Source organism: Adiantum capillus-veneris, chromosome 1, assembly GCF_014529385.1.
Source record: "Adiantum capillus-veneris isolate H3 chromosome 1, ASM1452938v2, whole genome shotgun sequence".
Taxonomy (NCBI): domain Eukaryota; kingdom Viridiplantae; phylum Streptophyta; class Polypodiopsida; order Polypodiales; family Pteridaceae; genus Adiantum; species Adiantum capillus-veneris.
This window is the reverse complement of record NC_140931.1, coordinates 151,238,545-151,265,818: the sequence shown is the minus strand read 5'-3', so window position 1 is coordinate 151,265,818 and position 27,274 is coordinate 151,238,545. Positions and strand designations below refer to the sequence as shown.

At 45.1% G+C, this 27,274-nt stretch overlaps 2 protein-coding genes across 2 annotated transcripts in view; one reads left to right on the top strand and one right to left on the bottom strand.

Annotated features, from left to right (window-relative positions):
- Window positions 1-613: 613 nt before the first annotated feature.
- The window catches only part of LOC147465803 (protein MLN51 homolog), an 85,831-nt gene continuing 59,170 nt past the window's right edge, over window positions 614-27,274 (bottom strand). Inside the window, exons 4-12 of the mRNA XM_086522049.1 lie at window positions 2,885-3,093; window positions 1,928-2,736; window positions 1,726-1,840; window positions 1,491-1,640; window positions 1,345-1,406; window positions 1,230-1,260; window positions 1,089-1,138; window positions 942-982; window positions 614-711 (exon numbers count right to left, since the gene is read on the bottom strand). Coding sequence (XP_086378175.1) covers window positions 1,102-1,138; window positions 1,230-1,260; window positions 1,345-1,406; window positions 1,491-1,640; window positions 1,726-1,840; window positions 1,928-2,736; window positions 2,885-3,093 — 1,413 coding nt within the window. The 3' untranslated portion in view covers window positions 614-711; window positions 942-982; window positions 1,089-1,101. The remainder of the gene's footprint in view (window positions 712-941; window positions 983-1,088; window positions 1,139-1,229; window positions 1,261-1,344; window positions 1,407-1,490; window positions 1,641-1,725; window positions 1,841-1,927; window positions 2,737-2,884; window positions 3,094-27,274) is intronic.
- Window positions 13,528-15,363, top strand: LOC147465805 (uncharacterized). Its single transcript, XM_086524855.1, has one exon. It carries the CDS (start codon window positions 13,528-13,530, stop codon window positions 15,361-15,363), a length of 1,836 nt encoding a protein of 611 aa, XP_086380981.1.

Here is a 27,274-nt window from a genome sequence, read left to right as displayed (position 1 = left end):
TATGGAAATAACTTCTCCTCTCTCACGAGCTGATCAGAGTTGCACTTGTTCGACTACTTGTACTACATTCAACTACCTTAAAGGGGCAGTGCCAAACCAGGGAAGGCTTAGAAGCTCTATCCAAAAGATAAGCACACCCCAATAATCACAGACATAGCAACTCAAACTGAGCAGCAGACTTCATGATTTGTGCCCAAAAAATTCTGTTTAACCAAAACAAAAGAGCACAGGAAATTTGGTTCAATTCATTGAGTGTACTCCGGCAATTACTTTTAATTGTAGACATCATGCTAAGTTGGAGTCCATTTAAGTGGGAATTGAACCCATCAAGTGGAAGGTCAGTTTTACCCGCCAGCAGGATTTGAACCCAGAAGCTGAATGTTATGCTGAACCCAGAAGCCTAAATAAAACAGACAAACTCTCTTCTTTATTCATATGTTACAGGTTACAAAAGTCAAATCCAACACTCACAATACATCTAAAACGAAAATTACTCTGAAAAATCTGCAATACGGTAATCAAGCACGTTACATACACATGAAAGATTTCAATATGAATATAAACAGGACTTCTGCATGTAGCTATTGCTTTAGTTTTTGTCCAATTTCGACAAGGTTTTGAACCGCTTCCACATTCCTTTGATGTTGCCTTGTCTGCATCATAGACACGACCATAATCCCCTGTTCCAATGCCACTTAAACAATCTGCAAGCTGAAGATTGAATAAGAGCAGACTAGTCAGTATCAGTCCATTTACAGATAATCGAACACAAATAGCACCACCCATGCACTCTGCTGGCTCTTTTAATAATGAAAATGCTAGCCAGACCAATACTTTGTTAAACAGACTCTATGGCAGGTGAGCCGTGCAAGGACTAAGTAACATTGACGCCCAAGAATTTATTCAAAGAATCAGCACAATACTGCTGTCATCACTCATACCATCCAAACTGCTGACATGGAAATCCAATCGATGCTGAAGTCTGCAATGACAGAAGTATTAAGTAGTTACAATCAACCATGTATACTCCAAACAACACTTCCTTTTCAGGCAAGGAAGAATCATATAAGGTTGCAAAAAGGACATACTTCCTCACTAAGACTATCTCCTTTCCTCCCCAAAAGTCATTTGAGAGTATCTGGCCAGACAGAACAAAACATTTGCTTAGCCTCCATCCAGCTTAGAAAAATTCCATGCTCCAGCTTTTAAAATCAACTAAATGGACTTACCTCCTTCGCTGCTGACCAAACTCATCAGCTTCTGCTTCAAAAGCAATGGAAATAGGGTGACATCATTTGACAGATTTTAAAAAGCGATGTGAGCCTGCAGTGAAAACTACATTACCAGATCTTGCAGGAGGATTGAAGGAGCCGCCAGCAGCTGTCTTCGAGTTATTTGTTTCTCTTCTGAACGCAGATTTTTTTCAGATGATCAACTAGAATTAAAATATATACAGAAGTTTAGCAACTGATCAAAACCATCAGCCTCACCCCAAATTTGGAAAAGTAGACGTCTGAGATGCCTGCTGTGTGTGGGATGCTGGAGGCGTGTAGTAAACAGCAGGTGAGCTACTGTCTACAGCAATATAAGAGTTGTTGTAATTTGAACCCAGTGACCCACCACCTGCTAAAATTGGTATCCTACAACGAACAAGAGTCGTCAGAAACTTTCAACGACGAATAGCATTACAATCATCATATTCCAGTCTTACAACCAAACACTAACCATGTCACTTCTGAATTTGGGAAACCAAACTGCGGCTGACTTGAATAGCCTGGTAAAGCAACACCCACTGTTGGAACTCCAAGGTTAGCTTGTGGCTGACCAGCAAATTGTACGACTGCAATTTTACACCCTAGCCAATCCAATTAGCTCCAACAACCAAGAGAAGCTGCAATGTGAAAGAGAAAACTCATTTCCAACCTACCACTGCGAAGGCCATTTGTGAGTGAGCTACCACCATACATTAATGACCCCCTTCCCGCTGAGAGAGTTCCTGCTTGTGTAGCCCTTTGATTTGCAGCATTAACTAGTTTGTTCCCTGGTGGTGGAGGAGCCCCTTTGGAGTCAACAGCTGGCTGCACTGAAAGGGCAACGGGTGAAACTAAAGATTGTGCTTGCATCGTCTGTCCCCTTGATACTTGGCTTGGTGTCATTGTCTGCACATGTTGCTGTGGCTGCTGCAGCCGCAATAACTGAGATGGATTTCCTCTAGTAGTCTGTTGAGTTGGCTGAGATGGTGAAGAAGGCGAAGACTGCTCTAAAACGTGCTGCATGCTTCCTTCAGCTCTTCCTGGTCGCTGATGCTGAAGCATGGAACCGGATCCTGTTTTCATCAACTGCTGCTTCAGAGTGTTCGCACCTCGAGGCAAACTCCTGTCTACTTCCCCCAAACCAGAATCCGAGATCATATTCACAATATTTCCTGGAGTAGAAGATGACCTCATAACTGATGGAGGGTTGGCCTTTGTAACGCCCTTGTCCACAACGCTTCTTGCCGTGTTTACTAGACTTCCAGGTTGGGTGGCATCCCTGTCGATTACTTTTTCTTCAGAGCCTTTGCCTGTGTTAGATTGTCCTCCAGTGATATTGTTCGTCACTGCCCCGGTAGGAAAAAAAGGAGGGGATTTAGAATTGAGCACAGAACTGGTTGAAGGTTTCTTTGATGCAGCGTCCTCAGCTTTGCCTGAAGGCTGTGGCACTGCTGGCTTTGGTGTTGATAGAACTCTATTATCACTGGAATTTCATCAATAAAAGAAAACTTCACTAGAGCTTTAATTTCACTGTAATTTCATTGGTAAAATTTACAAATGAGGACTCATTTTTAGAATTCCTGATTGACCTCAACAACAGATAACAAAGTAAGATGAGAATTGCCATTTACTTCCTGATGCTTGCTGGCTTGGTATCTCTAAACTCATAATCATCCATTCTGGCTCTCCTCATACCCCGTCCTCTTCCACGTACACGACGGGCAGGAAACCTGACATTTTCTTCGGGATCCTTCTCGTTGAGACCCCTGTGCCCTGAACCCCTGCCTCTACCTTGACCTCTTCTTCCTTCACGGCCTCTTCCACGTCTCCCTCTTCCACCCTATCAAGAAAGTATGAAGTTGTAAAAAGCATTTCAGCCATCGATAGCAAATAATTCATATAGATAGAACTCTTCATAACAACCAGGACTGGACTTATGATACAACAACATACTACACCTCCTTTTTGCAAGGTCAACCCTTTTTTTTGCAATACAAGTTCTTGCCACAGTAGACTTCAAACCTTCCAAATTTCACGTCATACTTGACAATGTCGCCATGATAATTTGACATGCACCATAAACATCACAATTTATTTGAAAGTTACACATGTGAGTCATGAACCATCACATCAATTTCACAAAAGCCTCACTGCATGTGTGTGCTTATACGTGTGCATATGAGATATATGCAAAAGCACACAATGAAATTCTAGACTTTAGGGTCTAGGTTCACAAATGCAGAGACAATCGGCAAAACATGAAACCCCACATAAATATTGCAAAGCCACGAAGTACATAAATAAGCAGAACATGGAGAGAGAGAGAGAGAGAGAGAGAGAGAGAGAGAGAGAGAGAGAGAGAGAGAGAGAGAGAGAGAGAGAGAGAGGAGAAGAAGAAGAAATAAAAACATCGTACGAAACTATCCTAAGAGACCTTAAAGATCTATTTGACGAGGAGAGTTGAACTCAAGCCCTATTATTCAAGAGGGAAATGGAGAGAGAGAGAGAGAGAGAGAGAGAGAGAGAGAGAGAGAGAGAGCTTTTGCTTTTGCTTTTTAACCTCTATGTGAGGCCGAAGTTGGCCTGTGAGACAAATCAAGTATACATGTATGTCCTCTATCTATTGAAAAAGACAAAATAGTTCAGACTGGTACAAAATAAAAGAGAGAAGGACGTCTGGTGGGTGATGAAATCTATGGGGATGGGTGGAGCTCTAGTACTAGGGGTATGTGCATGTCTATATGCTGAGGGTAGTACAACCATGCAAATGCATCAATCTAGCTAGCTCCATCATGTGATAATGGCGGAGTGTAAAATGTGGTGCATGGGAGGGCCGGGAGCAAGGGCTGCCCTAATGAATGCCTCTAGGTGAGCCATCATCTGGGCCCGTCTCTCCTCGGCAGCTCGATGTGCTCGAGTCTAGATCTCCTCGATCTGTCTGCGGTGGAGTTGGCGGGCCTAGCCTCTGGTAGCCCGCGGGCGTCATCGGGCCCGGCTCGTCTCAGCCTACTGAAGGGTCACTCCCCTCGGTGGGTCTAGGAGTGGGAGGGGTGTAGCTCTCTGAAAAAAATATGTAAGCTAAGACGGTTTCCCCCCGCCCCGCCCCCCAGGTCTCTGTAGGTGGCTACAAAAGTGTGTCCCTGAGCCTCTGTATCTCTAGCAAGTAGCACCCCAGCTGTATTGATCTCGAGAGTGCATGATATCTCGGAAGGTAACCTGCCCTCTGAATAGGGGCTCGTTCCGACCTCTGATATCCGCATAAGCTCTGCATCTGCAAACAAAATGCTCCTTGCCCTCCACTTCCTCTCTGCATACTCTACACACTCTCCTCTCCATGGGAATGTCATGAGCTCGCCCCACCTCAATCTCTAGTCTATGTCATGACACTCTGAGCTGACAAATTGCCACCCGTGAGCTTTGTGGCATGTACGTTTCCATATAGCATGGTCGTTGTATGAACCCATCCTTCAATATGATAAGAAAATGGTCCCCGTAGTGACATCTTCCGCCAGAGGGGGGATGTGATCCAAGTCTATCTAATATAGAGCTGCCAGAGATCCTGTCAGATCACTATGTTTCTCTCATTGCGTGAGAGATGAAGTTGGGGGGAGTCGGGGTCATACTGGAAAGGTGGCAAACTCTCCAGGTCAAGCCGTGTGCTCCGAACCATGCTCTGTTGTATGCGGTCTCTGATCTCTGTATAGCTGACTCAAATGCTCGTCGTGTGAGTTTGTCAGTCGGGGAGCTCTCGCACTCTCTAGATGAAGCAAACCGTCTGGAAGAGTGCCTCCACTACCATGGGGGTGGGTGTGTCACAAGACAGGAACCACGTGCCAACGGAAAAGAACAGATTCAACAACTTTAAACACTCTAATAACAATTGAACTGAAAGAGAGAGACGACACGGGGAGTGGCGAAGTTCCACCCCAGAGATTATTGGCCCCAAACCTTGGCGCCCCTTTCGGTATTTCTTTATATTACTTGAATGTCGGTACTCCACCCTCTGCACCTTCCTACTGAAGCATGTCAGACAATGAGTGTAAGGTGCAGCAGAATGAATGTTGTATTTTCTCAGTTTGTATTCGAACAAAAGGGTAAAAGCTCATTTGATTTGAGCTTTTACCCTTTTGTTCGAATACAAACTGAGAAAATACAACATTCATTCTGTTGCACCTTACATTGGTATCAGAGCTTTGGAAGTGTTCTGCATTACTCAAGGGAAGAACCAGAAGGATTTTTTTGCTTGTTGCAATTGCACGAACCCAAGTTTACTTAGGCGTGACGATTCCTAATCGTGTTTTGTTGAAGAGTGACAGGAATCCCAAGAAAGAAGGGCTTGTCCAACCTCCCCTTGTGTCTCTTTTCACTCATTGAGAGCGGACCATGCACTTAGCGGCCGGCCAATCGACATGAGGTGGGAAAAAGCAACCTTGGTGTGAGCGCAAGGCCGCCAAGGGGTGCGCCTACAGAAAGAAGTACAACTCGGGTGAAGAGAAGATCCTTCTCCAACGCGATTTGCAAGCGAAAGAAAACCTCAAGAACCCCAAGAACCCAAGACCCTCAAGACTCAAGAACATCAAGAACCTCAAGAACACAAGATTCTCACGAATCAAGGACCTCAAGAACCTCAAGACCCTCAAGACCCAAGTTCCTCGCGAGCTTAAGACCCCAAGATCATAGTGCATGGTCGTCACCCGAAGCGGAATGGATACTTCGCATACAGGTGATGAGCATGAGAGAGGCGACGAAGACTCGTCCCCACCCAGAGATGATTTCTTCAACCCTCCTCCTTCGCCATCTACGCCACCAAGTGCACCAAACCCTATGGAGGAAATGGTCAAGCAGATGATGGCCATGATGGATAGACAAGAACAAAGTCACCTTGCTCAGGAGCGTGAACGCCTTCCTCTTGCCGCAAAACAAGAAGAAAATCGCCTTGCTCGAGAGCGTGAGCGCCTTGCTCTTGCCGCAAAACGAGAAGAAAATCGACTTGCTTTCGAACGCAAGCGCGATGAATGAGAGGCTTGAAGGGAGATTCGTCATCAAGAATTTATTTCCCACATGCTAGCCTCGAAGACCGAACCACCCAAAGATCGTGGGAGTTCATCAAGTGGCGCAAGCCACGATGCGGATTCCAACCATCCAGTCACAGAGAAGTTGACTTTCAGTAAGTACGACGGTAAGATGGATGCTACAGTTATTCATTCTTGGTTGCATCAATTTAATGCTTATTTTGCGACAACTAAGAAGACAGGAAATAGCAAAGTTTTGACGACCGCTATGTACCTTGCCGGTGATGCCATTAATTGGTACCACGCATGGCAAGAGGCACAGCTAGCCGCGCACCTAGAGGCAGCCGACGATTTCACGCCCCTCTCTTTTAGTTGGGCTGATTTCCAAGACAAGCTCAAGGCGCGGTTTATGCCACCTCAGTACCTCGCACGATTGAAGGACGATTGGCGCACTCTCAAGCAAATGGTATGCCGGTTATGTCTTTTTCTAATCGTGTTTTGCAGCTAGGTACCCATTTACGCATGTCGGATGATGAGCGCAAAGAGGCTTTTCTCTTTGGATTCGACGAGTATATCAAGTACGATGTCGAGGTATTCGATCCAATCGATCTCAACAAGGTGGTAGCGATTGCTCTCGCACAGGAGATGAAGCACAACAAGGGAAAGCCTAAGGAGAACAAGACTTGCACAAGTACCTCACAGACTTCTCAGAACCCGCAGAATGGTAAGAACGGTAAGAATGATAACTCTTCTAACCAATCTACCAACAGTATCTCATCAAAGAATTCTTCCAATGAATCTAAGGGTAAGGCTAACACAACTGCTAAACCTAAGCTTACTCCAAATGAAAAGGTAGCACAAGGAATTGTAGGAGGATACATCACTTCGGAAGCACTTATTTTAAGGAAGGTCGTTGTTTTCATTGTCACATTAAGGGTCACATAAAAAGAACATGTCCTAAGCTTGAATCGAATGAATCTAAAGAACCCACAGCACCCACTACATCTATCAATGCAATGAATGATAGCACAGGTGTGCACAAAGTTTCTCAGGACCCTCCCATTGATGATTCTCTCATTAAATGTTATGGTCGTACGTCGGGGCACCGTTTTGTCATATTGTTTGACCCAAGTAGTATGCATGATGTGATCAGTTCCTCCCTTGTTGAGAGAGCCCGCCTCGAAGTTAGTCTGAGATCTCCTATCGAGGTCTCTGGCTTTCGTCCCGGTATGGACGCTCTCATCACGAAGGAGTGCCTTGATGTGTTGTTTGCCAAAAGTGATTCTCCTACTATCTTTCATGGAGAGGACATTATTCATTCTCCATCTCTCATTGCTAATATGCAAGACAAGGTTGAAAGGATTCGGGATAAGGAGATTCTCTAAGTCTCTTTTTCTCTACAGCATGACACACAGAACTTGCATGATTATGAGAAGCATAATGATTTGAAGGATAATGATTTGCTTGATGATTTGGATGAAAAAGACAAGCATGATGAATTGAATGAAGATGACGTGATTGTTCACAAGGATGATGTGTTAGTTGATGCTTTTTCTAGCGAAGCTAACCTCGTTGTAGAATCAATCAATCACCAAGAATCGATCTTGGCTTTCGAGTCGAGGTCCACAGATCCCCCACAAGAAGATTCGATATCCCGAAGAAGCGATCTTGGCTCTCGAGCCTTGGTCCAAAGAACCCTCAAAGGAAGTATTATGTGTTCACGCATTGTATGAGTGTTTCATTCGTAAAGGTTTCGTGTATTTTAGTCAGTATCGTTATGTGATCCCTTTTACTAGGCATGACATACTGTATGTTGAGCACGTTTCTCTCATGGATGAGCGCGAATGTCTGCGGATTTTTCGTAAAAAGCTGAAAAATTTGTATGTAAGGAAGTCACATTCCATGTCTCTTCCTTGGCATGACATAGTTTCCGAAAGCGCACATGATAGTATGAACACCAAACATGGACATTTCCATTGGGATTTGCCACAGTTGATTGATTTCGATCAAACACAAAAGATTTGACCTCATTGTTTGCATGTGTTTGATGAACGGGTTGTCACTCCGTCTCTATGTTCATCTACATTGCATACACAGTCTTTAGAGAAGACAAGATTTTTTTCCTTCACTTTACATGGAATAGGTATGTTCATGGTTTTGTGTTGGAGATAGTTTCAGGAATTTTTAGCCATGAAGATTCTTGAAGACGAAAGAAGCAGGACTCTACACGAAGTTGAAGCAAGGAAGGAGATTCGGAAGACTTTGAGTCGCTTTCGGCGCGGCCCATAGAAGCAAGCGTTGCAGACCTTTATGAAGTTCAAGTACCGCACGACCCACACATCAGAGTGGGCCGGCGAATAGTCCCTTCGGGGATTCCGGATGCTATTGGCGATCTCCCTCGACGTCATACAGTTCGGTACCAGTACCTCACTTTGAAAAGGAGGGGATGTCACGTGACACATCCCAACCCTATGTGTCCGTGGACAATCTACACCATGGCAGGGTTCCCGTCAGTCAAGTCAGTCTAGATTAGCAGTGATCTGGCACTTTTGTGAGTCTATTCGTAGATCGTGCATGCCCAGTCACTTAGCATAGATGCATATCCTCCGGTTGCACACAGCATGATCATCGGAATTCCCTTCAGAATCCATTAGCATCAGTTAGGGGAATTTTCCAGTGCATTTAGCCTATTTTTCTATTTTTGGTTATTTTCACTTATTATTTTTAAGTGACTTTCCAACAAAAGTAGGTAGGGCAATTTTGCTAAGTTAATATATAAGGAAACCCAAGTTAGCACTTTCTGGCAGAAGAGGCAGCAGGAGCTTCCCGCTCAACACGCAACTTCTCAGCAATACCCTCCCTCAACACGTAGCCTCGCCATACCGCTCACCCCTTCCTTGGCGTTTTTCCCAGATCAAGCCATCGCCATCAAACCCCATTGTCTGGCGTTTTCTCCCTTAGCTACCTCAGCCCTTTAGCGGTTCTAGCTCAGCAACTTCAGCGTTTTTGTTGCAACTACTAACGCTAGGGCATGCTGGCCATTCCAGCGTTTTGGGATTGCAGAAACATCAGCAGATCAGCGTTTTCCTTGCATGTCATCAGCGTTTCCAACCCCAGCAGAGCAGAAGAGAATTCAGCCAAAAACGCTAGCATTGCACCAGCCATCTCAGCGTTTTTGGGATCAGAAATTCAGCAGTCAGAATACACACAGTTTCAGCCATGACACAATAGCAGATCCCCCCCCCCCCCAGGTTGGTTGCAGCTGTTCCCCCATTTTCAGCCCTAAAAACGCAGCCAAAACAGTCATTTTCAGCCACCGAAACAGTCCCGAAATTCAGCAATTAGAAGATCTCAGATTTCAGCCACCAAGTCGTCGTCGTCATCACCGTCGTCGTCATCGGCATAGTGTCATTGCATCAATCCATTGCATACGCATTGTACACCTTTGTGCAATCAAAGTAGACCGCTCTCGATGAGAGTGGGACCTTCGGAGGAGGGTTTTACAACCTCTCGGGTGTCATATCTCTTCTCTCTCCTTCTCTCAGTCTCATTCACTTGCACGCACAATATCCACTGACTTTGTTCGTGATCATAGCACTCTCCATAACACGGAAAGCTCTCTCTTTCCCTAAGAACAAAAAGGAACCTTGAGTAATAAAGATCACTAATCTTGAGAAAATACAACATTCATTCCGCTGCACCTTACAATGAGCCCTTGGCTCATATTTAAAGGCCCTTGGCCATAAAAAGCAACCACATGAAAATCTTTCTAACTCAAAAGCAATTGGCCCAAAAAGCTAATGTACAAAGCTGCCAACGCAAATTACAGAAATCCGTACACTGCCACGTCAGCACATGTCAGTGCAAAACACGGAAATCTGTACACTGCTACGTCAGCACCTGTCAGTGTGAAATCCATGCGTCCATACAATTGCCACGTCAGCATGTCAACGTAAAATGCCGGATTCCGTACAACTATGCCACATCATCAATCTTTAGCAATTCTTCTTCTGCTACTTCTCCTTCTTCTGCTAATGCTTCTAGGGTTGAGGCCTCTCGACCAAGATCTGCAGGTTGGCTTCGTTCTTCAGTGGCTTGACACGTCAACAGTTTGTGACATTCTTGGTCCGGGCCATGAGCTATTCAACGACTCCATATCACTCCTCCCGCAAATAACCTAAAAAGGTCCGAGCCATGAGATATAGAGGCCTTGTACAACCAAACGCCCCCCAGACCACAGTGTGCGTCGCTTGGAGGTGCTTAGAGTAACCACTACTCAAACTTCTTAATACTTCCCCCATAAATAACCATCAAGGTCTGGGCCATGAGTAAAACAGCACTTTTCAATCATTGAATACTCCCCCAGCAAATAACCACAAGGGTCCGGGCCATGAGTATGAACAAGTATTCTCAAACATTATTTCTCACTACTCCACCCAAGAGTAAAAATCACCAATCATTGAAACGTTTATTAAAACCAGAGTCAGACAATTCAAATCGGCACCAAGTCAGGTTTAAAACAGATACCATCCATTTCAAACAAATTTTCGAACAATATTTTCTCAAACAGAGTTGAAAAGTATGTAACTATAAAACAACTAGAGAGTTCATTGAGGGTTTTGTTTGGACAACCAAACTTTGAGGACGACTCGCTTGTCCTTCTGCATCACGGTGATGGTTCGGTTCCGAACCTGGAAAGTCGCATCATTCTTGTCATGCCAAGGCATGCCCAAGAGAACCTCGCAATGGCCCAACTTCATAATGTGGAGATCGGCTTTTCCTTGGCATCCTTGGATGGTCACTGTAAGAGCACCAATGAGAGGTACCACTTTATGGGTTAGACCGGTGGCTAACTCGGCTTCGATTTCACCACCTTGTGGATCGTAATCAAAGTCCATTTGCTTCAAGAATTCAGGATGGATGAAGTTTTTGGTAGCTCTTTGGTCAAAGAAAATAAGGGCTTTCAAACCGTTGACTTTGCCATATGCTCGACACAAGTCATTTGTACTTTCAAGGCGTATGCCATAGATGTCAGGTACTAATCCAATGGCTGGTTTAGCTCGTTTGGCTGGAGATGTTCCTGGGTTTTTGTCAATCGTTGCCGCGAACGTCGGCTCCACTGGTCTGTCAGAGCGTTGGGGACAAACGAAATAGTTATATCTTGTTTGAAAGCATCCAAACCATAGGCCTTCTTGTAGTAAGGTGTCTCTATTCTTGGAAAACCTTGCTAACATATTTCAATGGATTTTGTTACTAGATTTCCACTCACTATTCACAAGCATGATATGATTTGGACTATAATTGACTATTTTTCTAAACAAGCATACTTTATTCCTTGTAAGAAAACACTCACAACACATCAAGCTGCACTTCTATTTCTTAAAGCTGTCTTTCCACATCATGGTTTGCCTAAAGTTATAATATCTGATCGAGATTCCAAATTTTGTAGTGCTTTTTGGACTACTGTTTTTGAAAATCTTGGAACAACACTTGATTTTACTTATGCATTCCATCCTGAATCTAATGGTCAAACCGAAGTCACTAATCGCACTATCATTGACTTGCTAAAAGCTTATGTTTCTTCTCAACCCAAGAAATGGGATGATTACTTGCATATTCTACAGTTTGCATATAACAACACCTCTCACACTCCCACAAGTAAATCTCCATTTTAAATTGTGTATGGTCATTCTGTCTACTCCTGCTTCACGTCTTTCTAATGGTGTGCCTGCGGCTGATGATTTTACTCCTAATTTTCATGATATTTGTGCAAGTGTGCATTCTGACATTAAACATTCACAAGAACTTTATAACAAGCACCACAAGGCACACCAATTTAAAGAAGGTGATTATGTTATGCTTCGCATTGAAAAACGAAGGATCAAAAGTGTTGATACCAATGTTTTTGTTAAACTTGCTCCTTGTTTTTACGGCCCATTCAAAATTTCTGTTGTGATCAATGATGTCTCATTTCGTTTAGACTTACCTTCACATTGGCACATCCACAATGCTTTTCACATTAGTCTTTTAAGACCTCTCAGCTTCGGAGACAGATTGGTGTTCTTGCACCTGTGGTATGAGGATTTTACACTAGCCGCTTTTGAAGACAAATGTCAGGTTCCGAAGTACCCAGTAAAAATATCTTTCCCAGAGCTTCCTACACAGTTTTGGTTGCCAGACATGATGAGGCAGATGGGTTCTATCTTTGGCATACCATTTGTTCATTTGATGCAGCTTCACATATATGTGCCATCTATAAAGGTAGCTACTACCCTTCTACAATCTTTCCAAATACCATCACCTTTGAGTGGACAAAGGTGTTGCACTCGTACGGGTAGACTGAACCAGTGCCTCAGATACCATAAGATGGGGCACTTGGTGAGGAATCGCCCTAGACGGCGACAACAGAGACAGATTGGTCGGAGAAGGAGATTCACAGCCACAACAAACACAGCAGAGCTCTGCACAACGGCAGGACCCTATGCAGAGTCAGCAGCAGCGGAGTGCTGAACAGCACCACTGTGTTGAGCAAACACAAAGACAAAAAAAACCAAGTAGACAAGTATACGCACAATCTATCCTTGTTTAGGAAGGGTAGTGAGACAAAGGTTGGCAGAGGCAAAGCAACCCCCAAACAGACCTTGTTTATGGAAGGGTAGCGAGACAAAGGTTGGAAGAGGTAGAGCGACCCCCAGACACACCTCTAGAGGATAGGTTACCAAACCAGGGTCGAGAGGAGGTACCAAGGCAGTTGGAATGTGAGATTGAGGAGGATCAACAATCGATGGCAATTCAGGAGCAACCTGAGCTACCCCAGGATAGGCAAGTCCAACAGACTTTGGATCTCCTAGAGATCAGTCGTAGGTACAGCTCACAGTAGGCACCATAGTTTTTTCCAGACGCGTCCGATTGCCCAATCGGGCTTCCTCACGCATCCGCGCATGGTTGCCGCATGGTATCCGTTTCCGGACGTGAGTAGGGCATTTTTTGACGGGCTGGCAAAATTCCCCCAATTTCTCAAATGTGGCCCAAAACGCCTCTGCGGGATTTTAAAAAAACCTGCAGTGTTGCCGTTTCTACACACAGAGTCCCCATCGAAGCTTTAGAGTCGAGAAGACTCGAGACCGCGAGCCGGGAGCCCTACCCAGTGCCCACACACTCTCCCGCGCGCGGCTGATTCTTCACCTACGCCCTCCGTTACTCGTGAGGCCGCCACTTTGTCAAGGTTTGCAGTGTGCACCTTGCAAGTTTGCAGAATCCGGATGGGCCGAGTGAAGCGTCCCGAATGGCAATATGTAGAACAATTGAAGCCTCAAAAGAAAGGGCAATTTACATGTAAATGCAAGTATTGTGGGCATAATTGGGACGGCGGTCCCTTCCGTATTCGTGCACATTTATTGTCCCTCTCTGGCTATGGTGTAGGCCCATGTGATAGTGTGCCAGAGGACGTCAAAGAGGTGGTCACAAGATTGCATGTAGATGTACAGAATGATGGGAAGGACCCAAATGCATTTGTAGATGCCTTGGTGGATGATTTGGGAGGTAATGCCTCTGCCTCAGGCTCAATGAGTACACATGCATCAGGGAGTGCTCATGTAAGTGCCACTGGGACTTCGGCTTCCGAATCAAATGTGGGGTCCTCGAGCAAGAAGAGGAAGGTTGCACAAGGGCCCTTGGCAAGTGCATTTAGCTTGCAAGCACGCAAGCAAGCAGATCAAGCCTTGCGCAGGTTTTTTTATGCAGAGGACATTCCTGAATGGAAAGTGCGGAGTCCTTTCTTTTTGGAAATGGTCAAGGCAATTGGACAAGTTGGTCCATCTTATGTGCCTCCCACATACAATGCTTTGCGCACCACAGAGTTAAATGATGAGGTCAAATGCATTGGTCATGAGATCATGGGTGTGCGCGAGAAATGGAAAAAACATGGATGCACAATTGTATGTGATGGATGGTCTGACACTAGACGCAGATCTATCATTAACTTTCTTGCATGCTCTATACATGGTTCTGTGTTTTTGAAATTTGTGGACACATCTAGGGAGACAAAGACATCAGAATTTATTTTCAAGCAGCTTAAGGATGTGATTATTGGGGTAGGACCCTCCAATGTTGTGCAGGTATGCATGGACAATGCAACTAATTGTGTTGGGGCCGGGCAAATGGTGGAAGAGAAATGGAAACACATTTTTTTCACGAGATGTGCATGCCATTGCTTGGACCTCTTGTTTGAGAATATTGGGAAGCTCCCTTGGATTGCAAAAATTCTTGAAGATGCAACAAAGGTTGTCACATTTGTCACAAGGAAGTCCACTGTCTTGACATTGTTTCGAATGCTTAGCAAGAAGGAATTATTGAAGCCATCGGCCACTCGATTTGCCTACTACTTCATCATGTTGGCTAGTCTTGTGGATGAGAGATGTATGCAAGGTGTGCGTAGGCTTATGATTGATGCAAAATTTGTGAAAATGAAGGCATCCAAGACTGCAAAGGCCATAGTGGTCTCGGACATTGTGTTTAATGCATCCTTTTGGCAAGAGACCAAGTTGATTTTGAAGATTTGTGCTCCCATCTTGAAGACACTTCGTTTGGTTGATAGGGAAGGAGCCACCATGGGGCTTGTGTATGAGCTTACGGATCGCATGGTTGAGCAAATTCAAAACATGCAAGGTATTGATGCGGCAAGGATGCAAGAGATCAACGACCTATGCGTTGATAGATGGAATATGATGCACACACCATTGCATGTTGTGGGATACTTGTTGCATCCTATATGGCAAGGAAGAGGGCAATTCAATGATAGTGAGGTTCATGACGGGTGGATGACATTTTTGGACAGGTATACCAAGGGTGATTTAACCATGCAGGGTACCCTCATTGATAAGGTGGACACTTTCCTCATTGAAAGAAAGTCATTTGCTCATCCTATTGCAAAGGGTCCAAAGAGCATGCAAGAGGGTGTAAAATGGTGGGAGACTTTTGGGGCTTGCACGCCCACATTGCAAACTCTTGCACTTAAGGTGCTTTCTCAAGGGACATGTGCCTCTCCATGTGAGAAATTGGAGCACCTTCTCTCTCATTCACACCAAGAGAAGAAATAGGTTACTTCCTGCTCATACCGAGAAGCTTGTCTACATACACACCAACTTGAGGCTCTTATGCAAGATCAAAGAGCGCGGCTATGAGAGAATGGAGGTGACATTGGAGGTGCTTAACAAAGAGAAGGATGAGGAGCGCTTGCTTGAGTTGCAGGAGATTCAAGAGGCTATTGCACAGAGCACTTATGATGTTATGGAGTCTCTTCCGATTAGCATGTCCAGTGATATTGGGACTTCATGCACCGTTGTTGAGGATGAGTCTGGGGATGAGGATGAGGATGATGAGGGTGATGATGAGGATGATGATAAGGAGGTGACCTTTGATGAGAGTTAGAGCTCATTGCATTTTGCTCTAGCCTCGGTCCTGACTCCTCTTAGCTCTGCTTATGTTTTGGATTCACTATTTAGCATCGAGCGGCTGGACTCCACCCTCTAGGCTCTATTTATGTTCTGTCATTTGAATTTTGAAGTACTCAGTATACAGTCTTGTTGGTTTTGGAGGCTCCATACTTTGCCATCTAGTATGATCATGATTCATTGATGTATCTATTGATCAGAGATCTTGATCTGTTTCTCGGCTCCCGACTCCTTGATTTAGCTAGATTCTACATTTTCTATGATGTTTTAATGCATTATGTGGCTTTGGGCTGCTCTCTAGAGTCTAGCGTTTTAATTTTAATTGCTATTTGTTATGAGATATATATATATACACTAATTTTTTAGTGCCGTATGGTATTCCACGTATGGATACTACACTAATTTTTTAGTGCCGTATGGTATTCCACGTATGGTATCCATACGTGGAATACCATACGGCACTAAAAAATTAGTGTATATATATATATCTCATAACAAATAGCAATTAAAATTAAAACGCTAGACTCTAGAGAGCAGCCCATATAGTATTCCACGTATGAAATCCTCGGGGGGTCTGAATCGGGCTTATATCGGGCTTCCATACCCGCCCGAGTAAGACGCATGGTTGCCGCATGAAAAAACTATGGTAGACACTGTAAATAGACTATTTTCTTATCTTTCTAAGTAATTTCTACTTATTGAAATTAGCATATTTAAATGTGTACACTTGAATTGTAAAATATAGGAATTGTATATCTACTAGAATTGATAAAAGCCATCAGCAACGGACAACTCAGATGTGTCATATGATGGGTGATATTAAGCATCACGAAGGAGTTGTTCCGATGGGTCACATGATGGGTGATGGGTGCATCGGATAGAGGGAATATTCCATTGGTCTTGGAAGAAATCCAAACTAGAAAAAGGAACACGCCTAAAGATGCACGCACAAGAATAAAGATGGGTTCTAAGAGGCTTTTTTTGAAAAGCGGGATATTTTTTAAGTGCTTTCCGGGAAAGCAGATGCTTTCCTGCAAGGAATCTATGTATGCATTGCATCCGTGCATGAGGTTGCATCTAGGGATGCCTAAAGAAGTGTTGTGTAGCATCGGTTTTCAGCTCACTGAGTTTTTATTGAGTTTTTGAAAAGATTCACATTATTTTAAAAGATGACCGTTGCCCACTTAATACGTGGACAACCAATTATAAAAATAAAGCAAGGCCAGTACGAGGCGCCCCATAAACTGCTAAAAACAACCTAAGGGCTGCGATTTCTCTCTCTCCTCTCTCAGAAAAGCTGCCCCCTCCCTATTCTAGTCGCCCCCGCTCCACTTGGTATTGTTGTGGGAGGGTTACTGGCTATTCCTGCTGCCCTCTAAGGCCTATAAAATCAGCCAGCGCTTCTCTCTCTTGTTCTCACTTCTGCCAGCGCTAGCACAAGGAGTCTACACCAACGAGAATCTGCAAGTGATCACGAGAAGCTATTAAGCGCATGTGACTTTTCCACACTTGGGGGACCAGCCCATCTTCTGTTCCCCAATACTGTGTCGATCTTCTCCCTCGTCTCTTTTGGTTGAGAGTTCTTTATTTTCAGCTTATTGATTATTCGTGTGCGCTCCTCTTTGTGACAAGAGCTCACACTGTGCCTAGGAGAGAGAACTTTGTAGGTCTAAGTTGAAGAAAGGGGCGAGACTACAAAATCCTTCCCTATGATGCATTAACCCTGAACTTAAGGTGCAAACTCTAATCCTAAGCCTGCACACTCTACCTCCTCCCCTTTTAACCCGCGTGCATTGCATCATCGTGCTGCTAAAATACACTGAAACTAGAGGTGTGTATACATGTGTATGAGGGATAAGAGGGATGCAACCATGGTATGCAAAAGATTGACTAGCTTCATCTAATACACACTAGGGGGTGCAGTGTCACGTGACACATCCAACCCTATGTGTCCGTGGACAAGCTACAGCATGATCAGGGTTCAGTCAGTCCAGTCAGTCTAGATTAGAAGTGATCTGGCACTTTTGTGAGTCTATTCATAGACCGTGCATGCCCAGACACTTAGTGTAGATGCATATCCTCTAGTTGCACACAACATGATCATAAGCATTCCCATCAGAATCGGTCAGGGGAATTTTCCAGTGATTTTAGCCTATTTTCCCTATTTTTCACTTATTATTTTTAAGTGACTTTTGTTGGAAAGTAGGTAGGGCAAATTGAGTAAGTTTGTATATAAGCAAACAAGAGCTAGCACTATTTGGCAGCAGAGGCAACAGGAGCCAAGCTCAGCAGGCAACTTCTCAACAAGACCCCTTGGCGGTTTCCCCCTCCAAGCAAGAAGAACCAGCAGACCCTTGCCCTAGTGTTCTCTCATCAAGGAGATCCTCACCAGAAGGCCCCAGATCCTAGCGTTTTGCATCAGCCTTGCCATCGCCAGAAGACCCCAGTGCACGGTAACAGGGAACGAGGGCAAATCGTTCCATAACGACGTTCCGAGCAAGGCCAACCGGGCAAACGGCTACGGGAACGGACCAACGTTCCGGTTCCGGAACGTAACACTGGAACGGCGTTCCAGCCGAGCAGAACGGGCGGCTGCAGATTTTGAATTTTGAATTTCAAAAATAGGCGGCAATTTTTGGAGCGCCCATTTTTGGGATGGTTCACACTAGAGGTGTGTGTGTGTGTGGGGGGGGGGGGGGGGGGGGGGGGGGGGTTCTTCACTATTTTCTCCTATAAAAGCCAATCCACACCCCTCACAATTTCATAACCCTCACTCTTCCGCATTGCTACTTGAGTCTTGAAGCCACACTCTCGAGTCTCACCCTCCCTCTCAAGCTTGAAGCTTAAAGCCACTCTCTCACACCCTCTCTCAAGCTTGAAGCTTCAAGCCACTCTCACCCTCTCTCTCAAGCTCGAAGCCACAAGCTCTTAAGCTTGAAGCTTCATCCCTCTCGCAACTTGCAAGCTCCATTCCAATTTCCTTCATCGCATCCCTCTCTCAAGCTTCATCCCTCTCTCAACTTTCAAGCTCCATCCCTCCATCCCTCTCTCGAGTTTCAAGCCTCAAGCCTCAAGTCTCAAGCGCCATCAATATGGCACAAGCTTCCGCATCAAATGAAGGTCCCTCAGTTGGTAAGAGAGGAAAGAAGGATGAGCCTTCATGGTGGGATGAGGTGCACTCCGAAGTCATCGGCAAAGAAGGCGGTGCAAGATCATGGACGTGCAAATTATGTAGCTTTTAACGCAAATCCGGGACAAGCAAGGTTCGAGCACATCTCCTTCACATAGTGGGGGAGCAAGTGAAGCATTGCAGTAATGTGACGGCCGAGAAGAAGAAGGAGCTTGAGATCAAGGATGCCATTATAAGAGCCAAAGCAAATGATCGACCCAAGCGGAAAGCCATTGACCCCAATCACACTAGAGGTGGGGGGGGGGGGGGGGGGGGGGGGGGGGGGGGGGGGTCTTCACTATTTTCTCCTATAAAAGCTAATTCACACCCCTCACAATTTCATAGCCCTCACTCTCCCGTATTGCTACTTGAGTCTTGAAGCCACACTCTAGAGTCTCACCCCTCCCTCTCAAGCTTGAAGCTTGAAGCCACTCTCTCACACCCTCTCTCAAGCTTGAAGCTTCAAGCCACTCTCACCCTCTCTCTCAAGCTCGAAGCTTCATCCCTCTCGCAACTTGCAAGCTCCATTCCAATTTCCTTCATCGCATCCCTCTCTCAAGCTCCATCCCTCTCTCAACTTTCAAGCTCCATCCCTCCATCCCTCTCTCGAGTTTCAAGCCTCAAGCCTCAAATCTCAAGCGCCATCAATATGGCACAAGCTTCCGCATCAAATGAAGGTCCCTCGGTTGGTAAGAGAGGAAAGAAGGATGAGCCCCTTCATGGTGGGATGAGGTGCACTCCGAAGTCTTCGGCAAAGAAGGCGGTGCAAGATCATGGACGTGCAAACTATGTAGCTTTCAACGCAAATCCGGGACAAGCAAGGTTCGAGCACATCTCCTTCACATAGTGGGGGAGCAAGTGAAGCATTGCAGTAATGTGACGGCCGAGAAGAAGAAGGAGCTTGAGATCAAGGATGCCATCATAAGAGCCAAAGCAAATGATCGACCCAAGCAGAAAGCCATTGACCCCAATCAATTGGTTTTTCCTTCTTCTACCACTCATTCGCACGCTTCCGTTAGAGGTAGTAGTGCGGCGGCTCAATCTCATTTCAAACGATCACTCCCTCTCATCCCACCCATCGTCAACGAACTCTAGATGCGTCATGGGATCCAAAAAAGAAGGAGGATGTGGATGCCACCGTTGCCCGCTTTTTTTATCATGATCATATCTCTTTCATAAAGGCTCGGTAAGTTCCAAGTTCTCAATGCTCTTTTATATCATGACCATAACTAGTATGTTTGTTTTCCAATTTACATTGTCTTCTCTTTTGACCTTTGTGACATGTACATTGTATAGGTCGGACTACTTCAAGGCAATGTGCACAACACGTTGCATCCACGAAGAGAAACCGACTTGCAGTGGAGAAAGCAAATGATCTTGTATTTGTGAGTGCAAACTTGCGTATGCTTTGCAAGTCGGCATCCAAAGTATCAGATCCCTTTCTACAGTGGGAGATGGAGGCGGACGCGGAGATACTTGGGGAGGGTGGATCTACAGAGGTTTTACATGAAGTGGATGATGCGGACGAGCCTGTTGGGGATGAGGATTGGGATGACATCCATGATCTCCATGACACCACTACAGATTGGCAGGCTGGCTCTTCTGCCACTGGTCCTTGAGCCTTGGCCCTTGGGCCTTGACATGTTTTCATTATGGCATTTTGGCATCTATGTATTGAGCTCTTGAGTCCCTAGTGGCTACTCTTTACTCTTGAGCCTCGACTCTTATCTTTTCTCGGTGCTTACCTTTTTGTAGCGCCTTCGCTGGCCTTATAAGCCACACTTGAATTTACAGTCATAGTCTTTTAAGTTTTTACTCCGTCTTTCTGTCTATTAAGCTCTTCAATCTTTGCACTTCCTAGATAATGTTATTTGTGATGCGCTTAGTATGTTGTGAGGTGTCTACAACCCCGGTATATTGAATTTACATCCGCAACCACTAACGCGCACAAGCGACATGTTGAAACTTGAAACATGCTTGAACATGATTCTAATTGTCCAAGTAGGTGTTGGAGGTTGGCTTATAGTTGTTTCCTAACTTATAGGCTGTTTTGAGCCTAATTTCAACGTTTTTTCGTGGACCGTTCCGGCGTTCCCGTTCCGGTCCCCGCCTATACGTTCCGGTACCGTTCCGGAGCCCCCCGTTCCCGTTCCAAGTAACTTTGCCCCGGTGCATAGCGTTTTTGCATCAGCATCCTCGCCACCGAAGCCCAGTACCTAGCGTTTTTGACAGAGTCTGACCTAGCGTTTTCAACAAATACCACCTCAATCTGCAGCGTTTTTCAGCAATGAAGTACTTGCAGATTCAGCCCTACAGGAATAGCAGATTCAGCCCAGAAAGACCATCAGTTTTCAGCCTAAAGAAACCTCAGTTTTCAGCCCTAAACCTGCAGATTTTCAGCGTCAAGGACCTACGAAAACAGTGCCAGAATCAACGTTTTTGGACTAGTCGCAGATTCCAGCCCATAGCGTTTCTGGACAGCAGTAGAAAGATTGCAGATTTCAGCCCTAGTGCCGGCCTCGTCACCCCCGTCGTCGTGGTCGTCGTAGCCTAGACGTGCATCAGTCACTTGCATTCAGTTTGTACCAGTTTGTGCAATCATCAGTAGACCGCTCTCGCCGACAAGAGTGGGGCCTTCGGAGGAGGGTTTTACAACGTCTCTGGTGTCGTATCTCTCTTCTCTCTCTATCTCTCAGTCTCATACACTTGCACGCACAGTGTCCATTCACTTTGTTTGTGATCATAGCATTCTTTCATTAAGAACAGAAGGCTCTCCCTTCCATAAGAACAAAAGGAACCTTGAGCATGGTTCGGAGCACTCATATTGAGCAAAACGCAAACATTCATTCCGCTACACCTAACATTGGTATCAGAGCTTTGGCAGTGTTCTGTATCACTCAAGGAAAGAACCACAAGAACCACATAATTTTTTTTTTGCGTGTTGAGGTCGCACGAGCCCAAGTTTGCTTGGGCGTTTCGATTCCTAATCGTGTTTTTGAAGAGTGACAGGAATCCCAGGAAAGAAGGGCTTGTCCAACCTCCCCTTGTGCCTCTTTTCACTCATTGAGAGCGGACCGTGCACTTAGCGGCCGGCCAATCGACGTGAGGTGGGAAAAAGCAACCTTGGTGTGAGCGCAAGGCCGCGAAGAGGTGCGCCCGTGGAAAAGAGTAGAACTCGGGTGAAGAGAAGATCCTTCTCAAACACGGTTTGCAAGCGAAAGAAAACCTCAAGACTCTCAAGCACCCAAGAACCCAAGACCCTCGTGGACTTAAGAACCAAAGATCATGGAGCATGGTCATCACCCGAAGCGGAATGGATACTTCGCATACAGGTGATGAGCATGAGAGAGGCGAAGAAGAATTTTCCCCACCAGGAAGTTTTTCCGACCCTTCCCCTTCCCCATCTACTTCAAGGATTGCACTAACTCCTATGCAGGAATTGAAGCAGTTGTTTATGGAAAGGAAGTTGGAACGCGAAGAAAGAGAAGCAGAAAGAAAGGCCTACGAAGAAGAAATGGCAACCATAGATCGTGACTACGAAGAAGAAATGGCAGCCATAGAGCGTCAGTACGACTTGGAAGAAAAAGAAAGACTAGCAAGATTTGATCGCGAGAACAAAGCAAGAATGCAAGAGATGTTGCGACTCTTTTCTCAAGTGCAGGCACAGATGCAAGAGATTCAGGAGATGGAGACTCTCTCAGTCTCTTCTTCTCCAAAGCATGATACACAAGATTTGCATGATGACAAGCATGATGATGATTTGAATGACAATGATTTGGTTGACAATGATAAGCATGATGAATCGGATATTAATGATAAGCATGATGATTTGCATGATCAACATGTGATGTCTCACAACCATGATGAGTTGCATGAAGATGATGTGATTGTTCACAAGGATGATGTGCTAGTGGATGCTTTTTCTAACGAAGCTAACCTTGTTGTAGATTCAATCAATCACGAAGAACCGATCTTGGCTTTCAAGTCGAGGTCCAAAGAACCCCCACAGGACAATTCGATCATTCAGGAAGAACCGATCTTGGCTCTCGAGCCTAGGTCCAAAGAACCCTCACAGGAAGTATTATGTGTTTGCATGATTGATACGCACGCATTGTTCGAGTGTTTCATTCGTGATCGTTTCCTGTATTTTAGCCAGCGTCTTTATGTGATCCCTTTTCCTAGGCATGACATATTGTACGTTGAGCACGTTTCACTCATGAATGAACACGAATGTATGCGGATTGTTCATAAAAAGCTGAAAAGTATGCATTCAAGGAAGTCACATTCAATGTCTCTTCCTTGGCATGACACATTTGTCAAAAGAGCACATGAAAGTATGAGCACCAAGCATGTGCATTTCCGTTGTGAATTGCCACAGTTAATTGATTTAGATCAAAAGAGAAAGATTCGATCTCATTGTTTGCGTGTGTTTGATGAACGGTTTGTCACTCCGTCTCTTTGTTCATCTACATTGCATGCACAGTCTTTGAGGAAGACAATATTTTTTCCAGTCACTTTACATAGAATAGGTATGTTCATGGTTTTGTGTTGGAAATGGTTTCAGGAATTTTCAGCCATGGAGATTCTTGAAGAAGAAGAAAGCATGACTCTAGACGAAGTTGAAGCATCGAAGGAGCCAAAGAAAACTTTGTGTCGCTTTCGGCGTGGCCCAAAGAAGCAAGCGTTGCAGACCTTTATGAAGTTCAAGTACCGCACGACCCACACAACAGAGTGGGCCGGCGAAGAGTCCTTCCAAGATTCCGGATGCTATTGGCGATCTCCCTCGACGCCATACAGTTCGGTACCAGTACCTCACTTTGAAAAGGAGGGGATGTCACGTGACACATCCAACCCTATGTGTCCAAGGACAAGCTACAGCATGATCAGGGTTCAGTTAGTCCAATCAGTCTAGATTAGAAGTGATCTGGCACTTTTGTGAGTCTATTCGTAGACCGTGCATGCCAAGACACTTAGTGTAGATGCATATCCTCTGGTTGCACACAGCATGATCATAAGCATTCCCATCAGAATCCATCAGAATCGGTCAGGGGAATTTTCCAGTGATTTTAGCCTATTTTCCCTATTTTTCAGTTATTATTTTTAAGTGATTTTTGTTGGAAAGTAGGTAGGGCAAATTGAGTAAGTTTGTATATCAGCAAACTAGAGCTAGCACTATTTGGCAAAAGAGGCAACAGGAGCCAAGCTCAGCAGGCAACTTCTCAACAAGACCCCTTGGCGGTTTCCCCCTTCAAGCAAGAAGAACCATCAGACCCTTGCCCTAGCGTTTTCTCATCAAGGAGATCCTCACCAGAAGACCCCAGATCCTAGCGTTTTGCATCAGCCTTGCCATCGCCAGAAGACCCGAGTGCATAGCGTTTTTGCATCAGCATCCTCGCCACTGAAGCCGAGTACCTAGCGTTTTACCACCTCAATCTGCAGCGTTTTCACAGCAATGAAGTACTTGCAGATTCAGACCTAAAGGAATAGCAGATTCAGCCCAGAAAGACCATCAGTTTTCAGCCTAAAGAAACCTCAGTTTTCAGCCCTAAACCTGCAGATTTTCAGCGTCAAGGACCTACGTAAACAGTCCCAAAATCAGCGTTTTTGGACTAATCGCAGATTTCAGCCCATAGCGTTTTTGGACAGCAGTAGAAAGATTGCAGATTTCAGCCCTAGTGTCGGCCTCGTCACCCCTGTCGTCGTCGTCGTCATAGCCTAGACATGCATCAGTCACTTGCATTCAGTTTGTACCAGTTTGTGCAATCATAAGTAGACCGCTCTCAGCGACGAGAGTGGGGCCTTTGGAGGAGGGTTTTACAACGTCTCTAGTGTCGTACTCTCTTCTCTCTCTATCTCTCAGTCTCATACACTTGCACGCACAGTGTCCATTCACTTTGTTTGTGATCATAGCATTCTCTCATTAAGAACAGAAGGCTCTCCCTTCCATAAGAACAAAAGGAGCCTTGAGCACAGTTCGGAGCACTCATCTTGAGCAAAGCGCAAACATTAGGTTGATCATTCTAGTCTACTTTATGTCCCAAAACATAATAATAGTATCATTGCTTCACAAAGTAAATGATGAACTCGTTGTTGTTGGGTTTTGCCCATACACTTGTAAGAATGTGGTGTGCATATGCTGCACCAATATTGTGTGTTGCAAATCAGATATTTTAAAAGAGATTATCCCTTTGTGCTTCTAGTGGCTCTGAAAGTGTGTGCCGTGTAAAATGAATTTGACACAACTTTTTGCATTCCTTGTAGCTCAACTGGCCCATACACAGCTGAATCCTGTGTAGCTCTTCCTTCATTGCATGGATGTCATTGATTTGAAGAGCATCATTGAGCAATGTCTGCCAAGTCTTCCATTCCACAGTTGATCGCTCATACCAATCCCTAAGCTCATCAGTTGCACCTAACATGCAGTATGGCATGCATAGGTAGATAGGGAGTGAAGAGTCCCCGTAGCATAGCAGCATGGTCCGAGAAAGCGTGCTCTGTCTTCCCGGGATACATAGTGCTCGTTGCTCTCAGCCCACCTCTACATACTTAGCAAGCTGTGGTCTCTGCCGTTCTAGTCTGTGAGATGAAACCTTGAGCTATCCAATCACCAGTCTAGCACTATGTGGCACATATGTGTCCATATATCCTTGCTGCTGGATGTGACCACCGTCTAGAATAGTCATACAACATCTTCAGTGGAAGAGGATGTATGAGTGCAATCCATGTCTCTCGGATATATAACTACTAAAAACCTTGTTTAGGACCAAGTTCCCTCTATGTGAGAAGCCTATACATGGTGAATCTCGATCATACTAAACTGTTGGGAGCTGCTCTATATACAGAACATGTGTGCCAAACCACAATGCCATATGTGCATACCATGATCTACTCTCACCTGCCTTTGCAAAGCCACCTAGGTGCCTCAAGTGCTTTGTATGAAAGCCTATCCTTCAATAGTTCCCTGAATCTGGATGAAACATATTGTTTGAAAGAGAGCCTCCACTAACATGGGCCGTGTGGCAAGCTCCGCTCTAATAATGTTATGTGGGATGGAAGTTTGTTGTGAACGATGCGGGCACTCCTCAGAACCTGTGGTCTCTCAATCGATGTCCACCGTGAAGTTCCAAGTCCAAGTGCTCAAAATTTTGTTGCATACATCATGGCAAGGGTAATAAAGGTGTCAAAAAGCTATCCCTTTGTGCAAGGCTCCTACCATTGAAACCGGCTGGCCACCTAGCATGGCGGTAAGACATTACAACACCACCACAAACAAACTAAAATTAGAAAATATTTGAACTCAAAGAGAGAACTAAACACTTGAGACAAAACATAGTGGGGCACCTAGTGTAGGCGCCTTGCAGTACCTCTTTTCATTGACTCAAATCTTGCACGTGGGCTCACAGTGGTAGTTGATGTCATAACTTGGTGACATTGGGCCGACCCGGCTCGATCGAAAAGGAGCACAGCATGAGAGGTGACACGAACATTCAACAGCACCTACATTTTGCGGTGTAAATAATAGCGCAACATATGGTGCATTTCGCAAGACCGTACGATAGGTGTTGATGTGCAAACGTATGGACGCTAATGATGTGGCACGTCTCATGAGTGGGTTGCTTTCCATATACAATTTTTGAAAAACATTGACTTTTGGAGCCTTTTGGGGGCATCAACTTTTGATAACAGGTGATTTTGGGAGCTTTTAGGCTTTGTGGCACGTCTCATGAGTGGGTTGCTTTCCATATACAATTTTTGAAAAACATTGACTTTTGGAGCCTTTTGGGGGCATCAACTTTTGATAGCAGATGAGTTTGGGAGCTCTTAGGCTGTTTTCTTTTGGCAAAGAGCCCAATGCCTATATTACAGGTTAGGCTTGAGCCAAAGCACTCAAAGTTTGCGACTGGGCTCACAACAGTAGTTGTACAATGTACACTCAACTCGAATCAGCCTCCAACCACAGGCCGCCTTCCTAACCTCCACCCCCTGGCACAACCCACCTCTCGCCTCACTCCTAGTCACCCTCTATACCCCCATTTTTTGCTTGGATCCATCCTCTTGTTTCGGAATGCCTTTTCCCTCTTTTGGTTTTTCTAAGGATACTCTTTAAAACTCTTTATGACAGCCTCCTTCTCTAGGAGCCCTTCCCAATCCCCTTTCCTCTCTAGTTTGGTACATAGTCCTTCCTTTCACTTACTTCTGTGCATTTCACCATTAACTCTACCCCCCCCCCCCCCCCCCCCCCCCCCCCCCCCCCCCCCCCCCCCCCCCCCCCCTCCCCCCCCCCTCCCTCTAATTGAAAGATGCACTAGGCTCTTTTTTTTTTTGGTCGTACGTCAGGTCAACGTTTGTCCAGTTTTTTTAGTTCGACTGGTACTGCATGTCTTTGTA

Coding starts and splice junctions, on each gene's coding strand:
- LOC147465805 (XM_086524855.1), top strand. CDS start 13,528: ATGGGCCGAGTGAAGCGTCCCGAATGGCAATATGTAGAACAATTGAAG.